General features: G+C 37.3%; 1 protein-coding gene across 8 annotated transcripts in view; it reads left to right on the top strand.

Moving 5' to 3' along the window:
• The window catches only part of LOC127639179 (MICOS complex subunit MIC19-like), a 93,169-nt gene that overhangs the window by 25,689 nt on the left and 52,099 nt on the right, over positions 1-15,381 (top strand). For all 8 annotated transcript variants that reach the window (XM_052121073.1, XM_052121071.1, XM_052121070.1 and 5 more), the window contains exon 4: positions 5,393-5,573. In XM_052121073.1, the coding sequence (XP_051977033.1) occupies positions 5,393-5,573 (181 nt within the window). The remainder of the gene's footprint in view (positions 1-5,392; positions 5,574-15,381) is intronic.

Below are 15,381 nucleotides of genomic sequence, written 5' to 3'. Positions count from 1 at the left end.
ATTACAGTTTGTATCTCACCTGTGTTTACAAATCAGGCATCCCTCTTGATGGTGCAGCTAAGGTTGCTAGGCAACTGTGAGAACCTGGTGATGGATCATAAATTCTTTCAACATTCCAGCTCAAAATTTCAAATAGCTCTTCAGGATTAATTCAGAAACATCAAAGTATTATTACCTTCACACACTTATTAACAACTTAAAATGAGGCAATATATTCAAAATCTTTCTTGATACCTTTCCTCTTTGAGACTGGTATTTTGGTCTTTTTTTTTTGTTGCCATATTTTAACTACATAATTTTATCTTCTTTTTGAGATGGTTTTGGACTTCTTAAGGGTGTATATGTGTAAAATGTTTAAATTTAGATGAACATTCAAGTCATATCAGTGGCCTAGAACAGTGTTATCCAACCTTTTTTGCACATATATATATATATATATATATAATACACACACACAGTGGATATAAAAAGTCTGCACACCCCTGTTAAAATGCCAGGTTTTTGTGATGTAAAAGAATGAGACAAAGATAAATCATGTCAGAACTGTTTTCACTTTTAATGTGAACAATTACAATAACCTTGTTGCATAAGTGTGCACACCCTCTTATAACTGGGGATGTGGCTGTGTTCAAAATTAACCAATCACATTCAAACTCATGTTAAATAGAAGTCATTGCACACCTGCCATCATTTAAAGTGACTGATTAATCACAAATAAAGTTCAGCTGTTCTAGTAGGATTTTTCCTGACATTTTCTTAGTTGCATCTCAGAGCAAAAGCCATGGTCCGCAGAGAGCTTCCAAAGCATCAGAGGGATCTCATTGTTGAAAGATATCAGTCTGTAGAAGGGTACAAAATAATTTCCAAAGCATTAGATATACCATGGAACACAGTGAAGACAGTCATCATCAAGTGGAGAAAATATGGCACAACAGAGACATTACCAAGAACTGGACGTCCCTCCAAAATTGATGAAAAGACGAGAAGAAAGCTGGTCAGGGAGGCTTCCAAGAGTCCTACAGCAACATTAAAGGAACTGCAGGAATTTCTGTCAAGTACTGGCTGTGTGCTACATGTGACAACAATCTCCCGTATTCTTCATATGATTGGGCTATGGGGTAGGGTGGCAAGATGGATGCCTTTTTTACAAAGAAAAACATCCAAGCCAGGTTGAAGTTTGCAAAAACAAACATCAAGTCTCCCAAAAGCACGTGGGAAAATGTGTTATGGTCTGACGAAAACAAGGTTGAACTTTTTGGCCATAATTACAAAAGGTATGTTTGGCACACTGCACGTCACCCGAAAGAACACCATACCCACAGTGAAGCATGGTGGTGGCAGCATCATCATGCTTTGGGGCTGTTTTTCTTCAGCTGGAACCGGGGCCTTAGTCAGGGTGGAGGCAATTATGAACTGTTCCAAATACCAGGCAATTTTGGCACAAAACCTTCAGGCCTCCGTTAGAAAGATGAAGAGGAAGTTCACCTTTCAGCACGACAACGACCCAAAGCACACGTTCAAATCCACAAAAGCATGGCTTCACCAGAAGAAGATTAATGGTTTGGAATGGCCCAGCCAGAGCCCAGACCTGAATCCAATTGAACATCTGTGGGGTGATCTGAAGAGGGCTGTGCACAGGAGATGTTGTGCACAAAGAGTGGGCAAATATTGCCATGTCAAGATGTGCCATGCTAATAGACTCCTACCCAAAAAGACTGAGTGCTGTAATAAAATCAAAAGGTGCTTCAACAAAGTATTAGTGTAAGGGTGTGCACACTTATGCAACCAGGTTATTGTGAGGTGTTTTTTTTAATTATTTATTTTTTCCCTCAAAGATTTTGTTTGTTTTTCAATTGAATTGTTCACGTTATAGGTCACATTAAAGGTGGAAAAAGTTCTGACATGATTTATCTTTGTCTCATTCTTTTACATCACAAGAACCTGGCATTTTAACAGTGGTGTGTAGACTTTTTATATCCACTGTGTGTGTGTGTGTGTGTGTGTGTGTGTGTGTGTGTGTATGTATGTATGTATGTATAATATATATATATATATATATATATATATATATATATATATATATACAGGTGAAACTCGAAAAATTAGAATATCGTGCAAAAGTTCATTAATTTCAGTAATTCAACTTAAAAGGTGAAACTAATATATTATATAGACTCATTACAAGCAAAGTAAGATATTTCAAGCCTTTATTTGATATAATTTTGATGATTATGGCTTACAGCTTATGAAAACCCCAAATTCAGAAAATTAGAATATTGTGAAAAGGTTCAGTATTGTAGGCTCAAAGTGTCACACTCTAATCAGCTAAACACCTGCAAAGGGTTCCTGAGCCTTTAAATGGTCTCTCAGTCTGGTTCAGTTGAATTCACAATCATAGGGAAGACTGCTGACCTGACAGTTGTGCAGAAAACCATCATTGACACCCTCCACAAGGAGGGAAAGCCTCAAAAGGTAATTGCAAAAGAAGTTAGATGTTCTCAAAGTGCTGTATCAAAGCACATTAATAGAAAGTTAAGTGGAAGGGAAAAGTGTGGAAGAAAAAGGTGCACAAGCAGCAGGGATGACCGTAGCCTGGAGAGGATTGTCAGGAAAAGGCCATTCAAATGTGTGGGGAGCTTCACAAGGAGTGGACTGAGGCTGGAGTTACTGCATCAAGAGCCACCACACACAGACGGGTCCTGGACATGGGCTTCAAATGTCAAACGTCTTACCTGGGCTAAAGGAAAAAAGAACTGGTCTGTTGCTCAGTGGTCCAAAGTCCTCTTTTCTGATGAGAGCAAATTTTGCATCTCATTTGGAAACCAAGGTCCCAGAGTCTGGAGGAAGGATGGAGAGGCACACAATCCAAGATGCTTGAAGTCCAGTGTGAAGTTTCCACAGTCTGTGTTGGTTTGGGGAGCCATGTCATCGGCTGGTGTTGGTCCACTGTGCTTTATTAAGTCCAGAGTCAACGCAGCCGTCTACCGGGACATTTTAGAGCACTTCATGCTTCCTTCAGCAGACAAGCTTTATGGAGATGCTGACTTCATTTTCCAGCAGGACTTGGCACCTGCCCACACTGCCAAAAGTACCAAAACCTGGTTCAATGACCATGGTATTACTGTGCTTGATTGGCCATCAAACTCGCCTGACCTGAACCCCATAGAGAATCTATGGGGCATTGCTAAGAGAAAGATGAGAGACATGAGACCAAACAATGCAGAAGAGCTGAAGGCCGCTATTGAAGCATCTTGGTCTTCCATAACACCTCAGCAGTGCCACAGGCTGATAGCATCCATGCCACGCCGCATTGAGGCAGTAATTAATGCAAAAGGGGCCCAAACCAAGTACTGAGTACATATGCATGATTATACTTTTCAGAGGGCAGACATTTCTGTATTTAAAATCCTTTTTTTTTATTGATTTCATTCAATATTCTAATTTTCTGAGATTCTGAATTTGGGGTTTTTATAAGCTGTAAGCCATAATCATCAAAATTATGTCAAATAAAGGCTTGAAATATCTTACTTTGCTTGTAATGAGTCTATATAATATATTAGTTTCACCTTTTAAGTTGAATTACTGAAATTAATGAACTTTTGCACGATATTCTAATTTTTCGAGTTTCACCTGTATTATACGCGCACACACATGCATGCATTTTTTTTATTTTTTTTTTTATTTCAAAATGGTAAAATCCAATTATATTTGTGTACCTCCTAGAACCTGCTTGCATGCCCCCTGGATGATTCAAAGATATGAGGTGGTGTAGAATTTTCTTCAAGATTATTTCAGGATATGTGTCAGATCCACTGATCAGTGATCATGGTACATTGTATATGATCTAATTTCGTTTTTCAGGAGCATCTGCTGTTTTTATATTCTGTTTGTGTTTCATGAAGTTACAAGCGAAAACGCATCAAAAGCCACATCTGTTAAAAATATATAAACGCTTGTTTTTTTGTTTTTCCCCGAGGAACTTTTACTTTATATACTTTTGGTTTGTGAGTGAGACAATATTTGTCGTATTCTACTTAAAACCTTTCAGATCTATAAGATGTTTTGACCGTATTTTTTGCCAATTTGGTTTACAGAAAAAAATCGTATTTCATAAGTAATGAAAACAGAATTCCTCTAATTTGTCAGCAAATTTAAAAGCACCTGTTAAGATTTAGTTATATTGTCTTCATTTGATTTATTTTCTGCACAGAGCATCATAGTATGCCAGAATAATTATTTATTATTAAGCAACTCAAAAGCAAACATTTAGTGTATGCCTAATTTATTTTCTATCTGCATGGCAGTGAACTTGTACTTGCAATAAATAATATGTGCCTAAATCTGAACATGTACATAATTAACTTGTTTAAATGCTGCAATAATTGAATAAATAATTTTGATCCCACAAATTGCATTTGCCTTTGTTCATTTATGCAGCACAAAGATACTTTAGAAATTAGGGCATTTTCTCTCAATATAATATTGCTAGCACTTGGCTGTGTACTCACAGAACAACGCAGACACACCAACACAGAACTATAAATGCTAATCACTGTGTTTGCCATTGCACAGAGCTTACGATGTAGGTTTGACGCAGAAGTGTAAATTGACCTTTAATTCTACGTGTTCATGGTGGCCACCATTTCCAGGTCACATGACGAATGCCAATGATCAAATGACATCCTAAATACTACTCTTATGTCGGTAACCCTCCTATTATTGGACTCTTTCAGTTTCAGATTATATGGGGATGTATACGCCTGTGAATAGAGTATTTTTACAGTGGCATCAGATACCGGAAATGTTCACATGATGCTACATCCATGCCATCACTCTCGTAACAGCCAGCAAAACTAGACCTGGGCTGCATTATCACAGCAATGCCCAATGCACAGATTTGATATTGTGACATATATTTTGATCTTTAATTGTCTAAGGAATGAAAAAGCTTTCACACACTGCCCATATAAATAAACTTAAAGAATATTTATTAAGAGGCTAAAAAGGTGCTCAGTGCAGGAACAAAACGTTTTCAATTTACATCAGTGTCCAAGAAAAAGTTAATGTGTTTTAATGTGGCGTGCATTGGTTGCTGAAAAATGCTATCCATGTTTTTGTTGTTCACGTGAAAGCATCTGATCAAGATCTGATCACGTATAAATGTCAACATTTTTCATTGAAAAAACTAATTTAATGCAACCAAAGAGAACATTACACTTCTTTTATTTTATTTTCTTTTTTATCTTCAGTTACTGCTATAATTGCATGATGGTGGTTGACAAAGAATGGTATAGATTTTGAATTGCAGCCGTTTGAATGGCATGGATGTAGACCAGCAGATTTGTCTGATTTTATCTGTATTTTGTGATTTTCTCCACTGGTTTATGATTAGGCTGGAAGAGGAAAGGTCCCAGGCACATGCACAGGCAGAGGCAGAAGCTCAAGCCCAGGTAAAGGATGAAGTGAGCAGGATCCTGGCCCTGGAGAAATCCAGTGCAGATGAGAACATCCAGAATGCCATACTGAAAGAGAGAGTCACCGCTGATGATGAAAGACTACGAGCTCAGATCTACGTAAGTCAGTTTCCTGACACATTTAAAAAAACACAAAAAAATAGCTCTGCTGCATCACTCTGGCTTTGTTATAGGCAATAAAACAGTTTGAGTAATCCTGTTTACAGAAAAGACCTCGGCTATATAATGTTGCCTCACAGGAAGCCATTTAATGTATGCTTGGCACTGGCACTGAGAGTGGTGTGATTTTGAGTGAGTTTGCTTTATTTAACACTGCACTGAAATTAATTGCAGCCTCTGGAAAGTAATTCTTTTGAGAGTGAACAAACAGGTGAGAATATCAAATACTTAAAATAAAAAAATAAGAGTTCATTAAAGGATTTCAGGGAGGAAGCAAAGTTTTATTTTTCCTTTATACTGACGCTATTAAATCTGAATAAGGACTATTGTGGGTTCAATAAAAGTTAAAGGAATATTCTGGTTTCAATACAAGTTAAACTCAATCGACAGCTTTTGTGGCATAATATTGATGACCACAAAAATTTATTCTGTGATGCAGTGAGGCACTTACAATGAAAGTGAATTGGGCAAATTTTCGAATGTTTAAATATTCACTTTTTCATAGATTTAGCCACGAGACATACAGGATATGCATGCAAACATGATATTAGTCTAATAAAAGCACTAACTAAAATCTCTGTATAAAGTTACAGCCAATTTTACAGCTTTGTTGCCATGAAGATGTAATGTCAATAAACCATAAAATAACAGTAGAAATTACAATTTAAACAACTTTACAGCTCAAATAATACATGAGTTTTAACAGAAAAATGAATAAGTGCTTTCATAAAATGAAAAGCTTCAAATTTCTGCCTTTTAAACCCTCCATAAATTGGCCCCATTCACATCCATTGTACAGGAAGTGCCTCACTGTAACCTCGATTTTTGCTTCTTCTTTTTTTTTAGTGACCACACAAATGTTAGTTCAGTATTTATTCATTCTTGTACGGTGCTTTTGTATGGTAACAATGCATTCCTTTGGTGCTATGAACATTTTGTAACATGAGTGTTGCAGTCTTTTTTTTGTTGTCATTTTTCATTTTCAGTCATTGCAGCAGCTCAATCCATAAAATATATTTTATAATATACATCATATTTTGTAATATACCTGTTATTGTACATTATTGCACATATTTATATCACTGTACCTTGTGTTATATTATCCAGGCATTAATCCAGGCATTATAAAATGAGAAGTGTCCATTTGTAAAATAGCCTACTCGTAGCACAATACGTGTGCAAATAATTGTCCAACAGCACTCTTTACTCATCTCACTTACATGAAAAACAGATTATATACTCCTCAAAATGCATCAACACCATCGAAAGAACATAATGAAACCTTTATACCAAATTAGGTAAATAAATGCTTTTGACAGCATCCATTATATAAATCACTAACATCTGAAGGTACGGACAGAAGACTGGTATAACAACAGCGAGTGAAATAGTTTTTAGTTACATTTTTTATAGACTTTGTGTGAATAGACCATCCATCAGAGGTTCTTCTTAATCAGCTGATAGTTTTTTAAACTGATTTATATAACGTCTTATACTTTTCTTACTATAACGGGCACAGATAAAAAGTCCTAAATTAATAAATTCCAGATTCATGTTAATGTTCAACCAGAATCCCCAAAATAATCATAAAAAAGTTACATAATGCGGTACTCCTCTTAGGAAATGTTGAAATTATGAAAAAACTGTCTAACATTTGCCATAGATTTTTATCAATAACAATGGTTCCAAAAAACTTCTGTCAGCACCTATTTATCGGTAAAACCGATATATCGGTGTAAGAGCTCCAAGTTCGGAGATGGAAGGGAGGAGACAGAGAGCAATGATGCAGTCAAGTAAGGCTCTTTATTTCTCTGCCTTCAACACTCTGCGTGCACTCTTCTCAGAGCTTTTCTCAGTTCAATCAGATCCGTGTCACATAAACATTTATCAACATAATCTTGTCTGAGACTTCAGCGTCACAATAAACATTTAACAAGACACACCAGCCAATTGGTTACTCATGTCGTTCTCTCACTCTCTCTATGGCAGTGGCGTGGCCGTTTATATGCCGCTCTCCCCATGCTCACTGGAATTAGAGTTAGACATAATTTATCTCAGGTGTAAGCACCCTTACCATTTTCACTCTCTCCGGACGGATGCTTGACCACGCCCCCGCTGCCACAATCGGTCTACCTTTTAGTTTATTTTCCTGAAAAGTAAAATAAACACATGCACACCAAAAAAAATACAGGAGCACGTTTATTCAAACAGACATGCACTGGAAACACACTCACTCATTTAAACAGATACCCAATACTTTTCATCATCTTTCCATTTGGGGCTAATCCAAAAGGAACACACACATACCAGCGTAAGGGTAATTTGATTTGCAGGCAGCTAAATTGCCCTTGTAAACACATTGTAAGCAAGGGGCCCCTACATTGGTTTTGGCAGGGCACAGATTATTTGAGAATGAAGTAAAAAAATAGGTTCCCTTGAGAACCGGAGCTGCTTACAAACGTATGGTATTGATTACGTAGCTCATTTCACACAGTCATCTCTGTAATAGAAAAATTTTAAAAATGTTGGGATGAGGGTGAAATGTGCTGTGATTCACAGCTGGAAGGTGTGTGTGTGTGTGTGTGTATGCGTGTGAATTGAGGAAAACATAATTTGTAACGATAGGTAAATCTAAACAAAGAATTGGGACATTTTGTGTGCAGGAATACTTTCATTTCAGTGTTTGCTCTTTAAAAGCATGCCCACAAGCAGTGTAATATCAACTCCCCTTAATCACTGACTTTAAATCACCATCTAAAACTGTGCTGGACATGAGCAGTGCAAAACAGTTTGAGAACCACTGGTTTAGAACCCATAAAATCATTGTTGTGACAGGGCTCAACTCTAAAAATGATTTTCTACTGGCCCGATTCGGCCAGTGCTTCAGATTTTTACTGGCCCTGACAAAATTTTCACTGGCCCAACACAAAAATTACAAATAGCTGTTTTTACCATCATTGCTTTAAAAAATATGTTCAAAGATAAATATTTTTTACATATCTTATGTTTTTAATACAATGTCCCCCAGGATCCTGGGTTGCTCAGCAAGTAAAGACGTGCGTGGTTAGTTACTCCAGCCAGGTCTCCTAAGTAACCAAATTGGCCCGGTTGCTAGGAAGGGGAGAGTCACATGGGGTAACCTCCTTGTGGACGCTATAATGTGTGGTTCTCGCTCTCGGAGGGGCATGTGGTGAGTTGTGTGTGGGTGCTGTGGAGAATAGTGTGGGCCTCCACACGCGCTACGTCTCTGCAGTGGTAAAATGTATGGATAGATAGTCTCAGACGTGGAGGCAACTGAGATTCGTCCTTCACCACCCAGATTGAGTCAATATGCCACCACTAGGACTTGGAGTGCATTGGGATTTGGGCATTCCAACATTGAATTACTTTTATAATTTGCAAGATATGATTTATGCCTTATATGAACTTTACAGATATAAATTCAGAAATACATCTTATTAACCTAAGCCGTCCTGCCATCAGTTTAAAATTGGATTACTGGCTGAGAGAACAGACTTGCTTCTAAATCGGTTGTGATGTCTAATATACAGTAGGTAGATATTAGGTCTGATCTGTGAATTAAAGTGTATATCACGTGAAATCAGACAACACAAACAAGACCAACAGACTGATATACAAAGAACAAACACAAAAATACCTGTATGGTCCAGAATTTAGAGATTTAAAAGGTGTTTTATGAGGATGATATGAAGTAGACTGTTTCAAATATTCTTCTTCACCCTGAACAGCTGAACAGCTCTGATAATAATAGTCTAATAGCCATAGTGATCTTGCTGCTTTTCATATCAAACGGCATTATCATGTCAAATTAATTTTGACGTTTTGAAACATTACTCAATACTATGTATAATTACATTTTGGATATTGAGCAGCTTTTGATTTCCAGACATGTTTATAACTGGGGTTTAACAAATTATATTACTTCTAATTTGGCACTTCATCTCTAAAGGCAAATTTATGAGAGAAAATATGTTTGTTTTATACAGTGGGAAAAACTAGAGCTCTGTCACTTTACGAGAGCACATGCATGTTAAACAGACTATTCTGGATGGAGAGACATGGATTTTTAGTCCTATAGAAAGAAACTGTTGATTTCCTGTGTTCCAATGTGTGGATTACTAATTTACACCAACACGTGGGGATTTTACACACATTTTTCCAGCTATTTTCTACACATTGGTAATAGCTGTTGCTAAGACACTTGGAAAAGTGCTAAGAGAGTGCGCTCTCTGTCTGCACGATCGTTTGCGTGTGTGCGACTGCCTGGGCACATCCAGTATATTCTATTATTCTAGCTCTCGCTCCTCGGTTGGAAGAGTTTGTATGCTCTCTCGCTAGTTGTTTGCTTGCACTAATGTTATAAATGCAGCAGTTCTAGCAACTGGCCCGAATCTTTCTCACACTGGCCCCGGGCCATCAGCCAGTCCTTATTGTCGAGCCCTGTGTGAATATAGCTAGATGTGCTTTAGTTTAAGAGTAAGTGTATGTAGGTACACTACCGTTCAAAATTTTAGCGTCACTTTAGCATTCATTATTTTGTATTTATTTTTTCACATTTTTGAATAATAATAAAGGCATCACAACTCTGTAATAACATAAATGGAAGTATGGGAATTATGTTGTGACTTAAAATCTAAAATAAATCAAAACTGTGTTATATTTTAGCATCTCCAAAGTAGTCACCCTTTGCCTAGATTTTGCAGAAATGTACTCTTGACATTTTCTCAAACAACTTCTTGAGGAATCATCCTGGGATGCTTTTTAAACAGTACTGAGGAGTTCCCATTTATATGCTGGGCTTTTAGTGGCTTCTTTTCTTAATTATTCAGTCCAAGTCATCCATTTCAAAAACTTTTTTTTTATAAAATTTTAGTTTTGTAATTAAATAAATGTTAATGTTAATTTTTTTTGTCTACAAAACTAATTTCAAACATTTAAGCATACGCTTTCAGATCAAAAGGTTTTTAAGATCATGAGAAACTTTTCAGTCAAGTGACCCCAAACTTTTGAACGGTAGTATACATCGTTTAGCGAGCCCATTGCTTAATAAAAAAATGGATGGGCATGTCAACAAGTTGAGAATGCATATAATACACTCAGCATGAACACAAGATAGTGTTGTCAAAAATACCGGTACCCCGGTACCAAGTCGGTACTCAAACTTTTATGATACCAGAATTTCTGAAGGTACTGAGTACCGGGTCTACCCGGTACACATGCAGAAACGGGAACTTTCGAACGCTAACAACAAGCAAAAGATGACGACAAGCAAAGCTGCTGCAGAGTCTCAACTGAATCATGCTGAAATGAAAAGTGGAAAAAGCCAGGTTTGGAAATTCTTTTCATTTGAGGCTGATGAAAAGGGAAACATCATAGATCAGCAAAAACCTATTTGTAAACGCTGCTTTCACAATTTTCTGATGAAAGGGGGAAACACATCAAACTTAATAAAGCACCTGAAAGACAGACACCCAGATTGATTCAAGCAAATAAAGCAGGTGAGTTTAAAAGCATATTATCATTTGCATTAGGGCTGAAACATTTAGTCGACATTATCAACATCGTCGAAAATACAAAATTGACGAGAAAAATGTTCGTTGTTGAATAGTCGTTTGATCTCATTTAACGTAACATGAAATCACATTAAACTGTAACGATATTGCGTGAGAGCTGCAGTTCACGCCTGATGGAGAAGAATTACACCGATCAGTCCAGATGCACTCTAAACTTTCACAGTTTATTTTATGTTGATCCCAAAGTATTAGGGAATGATTAAAAAAATTTACATTCAGAAGCATGTACCGTTGTGGAATAAGCGGAGGCAGAGCTCTTTAAAGGAAACATCCTGGTGTAACATATTAAATGCAGTAAAATTGCTTTATTAAAGTTCAAATAATACAGAAGCAGATCATGTTAATACACTCAGAAACTGGCATTTCTCTGTGTGGTAAGCGCCTCTTCAATGAGTTGCACGAATGTCCTGATCTAAGGAGGACAGATTGAAACTGCACCCGGCTGAGAGAGACTCAGCCTCGGGGACGCTCATCCCTCGAGCGCGGAAGCTTAATGCAGCTAAATTAGAACGCGATTACTCGTGAATTATTTAATCATAATATATGTCACTGTGCATTTCTTATGAAGAAAATTGGCAATATGCAGCTTTATTAATAAGAGAGCACTTTGCACATTAGTTTGGAAATTGTTTTATTAATTCTATTGTATGCTTGTTTATTTAGGCTTTTTTTTAGTACTTGGTAAAAACTTAAATTAAAGTTGCAAAAGTTGAAGCAAATTTTAAAAGTGTTCAAAAATACTTTAAGCATACATTGTTCAGTTTTGTCTCCCTGAACATTGAGTGTTGCTCAATGGTATATTTTTGTTCTTAGTTCTGCTGCTAATGTTTTGTAGACTTTGTTAATAAAAGAGTGTTGTTTAGTAACCTGTTTTTGCTTTGGTACCGAAAATGGTATTGAGTACCGTGAAATTTCACTGGTATTGGTACTGACTACTGACATTTTGGTACCGTGACAACACTAACACAAGATATAGTGAGTTAATCAATACATTATTTCTTTTAACACAATGTAATGTTCAACTTGTCTGTAATTGTAAAGTGAAATGAGCTTAAATTGCCTCCCAAACATCAATACGTGTTTGAAAGTCCTTGCTGGGGTAGTACATGGTTCTGCTGCTCTCAGCACACTTTGAATAGATGGACCTTTCAAAGATGATTTGTTAAGTCCTTTGTCCTAGCAGGCTGGCTCCTTCCTCTGAGCGTGTTTCTGCCTGACTTCGAGGAGCTCAATCATTAAACATCAATCAGGCTTTTGAAATGCGTTCTTACTGCGATTGAGAGCTGCAAAGCCACACTTCAGGCTTTTCAGCAGTTCGCTTTACAAATGTATTAGCCGTATGGTGTACACACGCACTGTTGGGACGTTAACACGGGCCAGTGGATTCTTGCAATATTAGTTGTCTTCTCGTAGGGTTGGGCAGTTTGAGCAAAGGCAGGTCATTTGGACTGCAAGATCCCATTGACTTCCTTTCTCCTTTGTCATTATGGCTCTGTTGGGTCTTAAAACATCAAACCAGCTCACTTTTGGATCTAGAAAGTAATGTATATTCAATGTGTGAATTGAACACTCACCACCAGCCACATGTAGGTACCTTTTACCCGGTCATGGCTGCAGACCGGTAAGATGTCTCTGGTTGACATTTGACAAAAATTGCAGTTGCTAAAGACCAAGGCTGCACACTTGAAGAAACACATTTGATTTCTTGGTGCTCTTTAGTTCTGCTTAGTATTTTCAACTTCACGGGCGGCCTAAACTGGGTTCCAAAAACAACAGATATTGACCACTAAAGTGGACCAAAAAGAGATTCAAAACCACTTTCAAGGCACCAGGGACAGTGTGAATGCAAAAAAGATCTCTCTAATTACAGAGCTTCTGTTTTCAATTACTCACTTTCATTTTATTCCCATCCTGTATGACTTTCTTTCTTCCATGGAACAAAAAAGATGTTTGCCAGATGTCTGAGACATCCTCCGTAAACCATTGTTTAATGTCATATTCGCCTACGTACAGAGTTATTTTATATAGTTTTTATTGGAAAAATATGATTGGCTGGTAATAAAATGTGCCTTCTAAAATGACTAATGGGCAAAAAAGTAATATTTCGAAGTGAAGGGTTAGATGCTAGAGTTGAAATCAATCATGTGTTGCCCGATATAGGAGAGTTTTCATTGGGTTTTTACAAATCCCAGTTGGCAACAAAATGCACATACTGTGTGTTTGCTTCAAAGGCCAGAGACCGGATCCTAATGCCTGAGAAACACAACTTGTATTTCAAAGGTTCTGAACAATTAAGCTGACCAGTGTTGCTGTGTTTGTGTGTATTTTATTTTTTACTCCCCTCGTTCTAGTAGATATCGATCCCTTTCTCATCTGGATTCTGACCATGCTCTGGTTTCCAAGCTCTGTTTGTCACATACAATAGTACTGGTGAGTGCTAGCAACGGCTGCATTCTGCAGGAACAGTCTTCACATGCCCAAATTAGCCTCTCCAATTATCTTGCCCCAACCGAGAGCGCTGAGGTCGCTGTTCCGATGGCTGTCCTTCTCGCGCAGAGGGCTGACTCTGCCCGCAACCATTCATCATTTTCCACCAAGCCCACCAGCTTAGGAACAAAGATTTGTTTTCTTCAGCATCTGCAGGGTGCACTTATGATTTAAGGCACATCTTGTTTTAAGGTGTAAGTAGTACCAGCTTGTTTGGTGGATGTTTTCTGATGCTTCTAATTTCTTATGCTTAAGCTTTCTATTGTTAGGATGGTAGAATAGTCCCATATTAGGTTTAGAAACTGATGAATGTGCTTGTGCTTGCACTTGCCTGCACTGTTTTTCAATTGTTTTCCTATGTAAATATGCATTAAATAGATGTCTTTGCCCATTGCGCCATGTCTCACTGTTTCTTCAGTGTCACACAAAGAGACAATTTTTTTTAGATGCTGTGTCAAGTTAAAAAGAACATCACTTGTGTTCTATCTAAGACAAACTTTGAGCTTAGTTAATGAGGTACAGAGATTTATACCTAGATCATGATTTCATTGATACACACATTGATTCAGCACTTTTGTTGAAAAGTTCTATTATATCTCTTCAACCATACGTGCTGTCAGCGATTCTTGGCATTAATAAACTCGTCAAGTCTAGTGTTTGGGTTTCAATGACTCTGGCCCTCTAGCAATCTTTCAGGTCATTCAATCAATCACAACGCGTATCATTTCATTCAGACAAACCCTGGAGCAAACATTTCAATCAAACGCAGAGTCATCAATCCCCGACCCAGTGACCGATGCAACTTATTTGATGGCTGGTGAAGTGATTTGTTGAGACAAAAGAGCAGACCGTCTTGCAAAAGCTGCTGAAATGTGTGCCTAAGAAAGCATGAAATAGCTGGCCATTATTCATCCTGTAAATCGTCAGGGATTTTTGCAGTCACTCAGAACTGTTTAGTTATTGCATGAATGTTTAGGAATAATTAGGGCTGGATATTGATTTGATTCGATTCACAAGCTTTCAATTCCGATTTGATTCATATGGGTATATTTCTGTTACAATTTTGTTATGTCCATTTTGTTCACATGAAAGAAATTGTCTGAGCTTATACACCTAATTATAAAGGGACCTTCTAACCTTTTAGGTAACCGTATGTACAGAAATGAAAATTTTACAAGTAATATTTTTTCATTCGTTTTTCATCATATTGGTCACGCTTCAATGTTCGAAGTCTATTTAGTCTATTCCATCAATAAACATCTTCTGTACTGTCTCTTTAAGACTACCAGCATCAACCAGTGAGCGCATATAACAGGTCAGGATGTGGATCGCTTCAGTGCATCCATGTGTGATTTAGAATTAAAAAAAAATGTTTTGGTTATCAACAGCTGACTGCATAAAACAGAAAGGGTATTAAAATAAATGCTAGTAAATGACATATGGACTGCATGGCTCTCGTCTTTGGACACACAGAATAAGTTAAACAAACTTTTACTCTCAGCACAGTGAAAGGATCTTGGTGGTAATATCTTTTTCGCAACTATACTATTCAATCACTGGTGAGTGAAATCTGAAAGTTTGCCAGCTAGTGACTAATCACATACATTTTTGTCAAATTTATTTTAGAGCATCAAGCATTTGGTTCCAAAATATTAATGAACACTTAA

This window comes from Xyrauchen texanus, chromosome 47 (genome assembly GCF_025860055.1).
Source record: "Xyrauchen texanus isolate HMW12.3.18 chromosome 47, RBS_HiC_50CHRs, whole genome shotgun sequence".
NCBI lineage: Eukaryota > Metazoa > Chordata > Actinopteri > Cypriniformes > Catostomidae > Xyrauchen > Xyrauchen texanus.
Note: the sequence above shows the minus strand (reverse complement) of the source record. Positions and strands in the feature narration are given on the sequence as shown.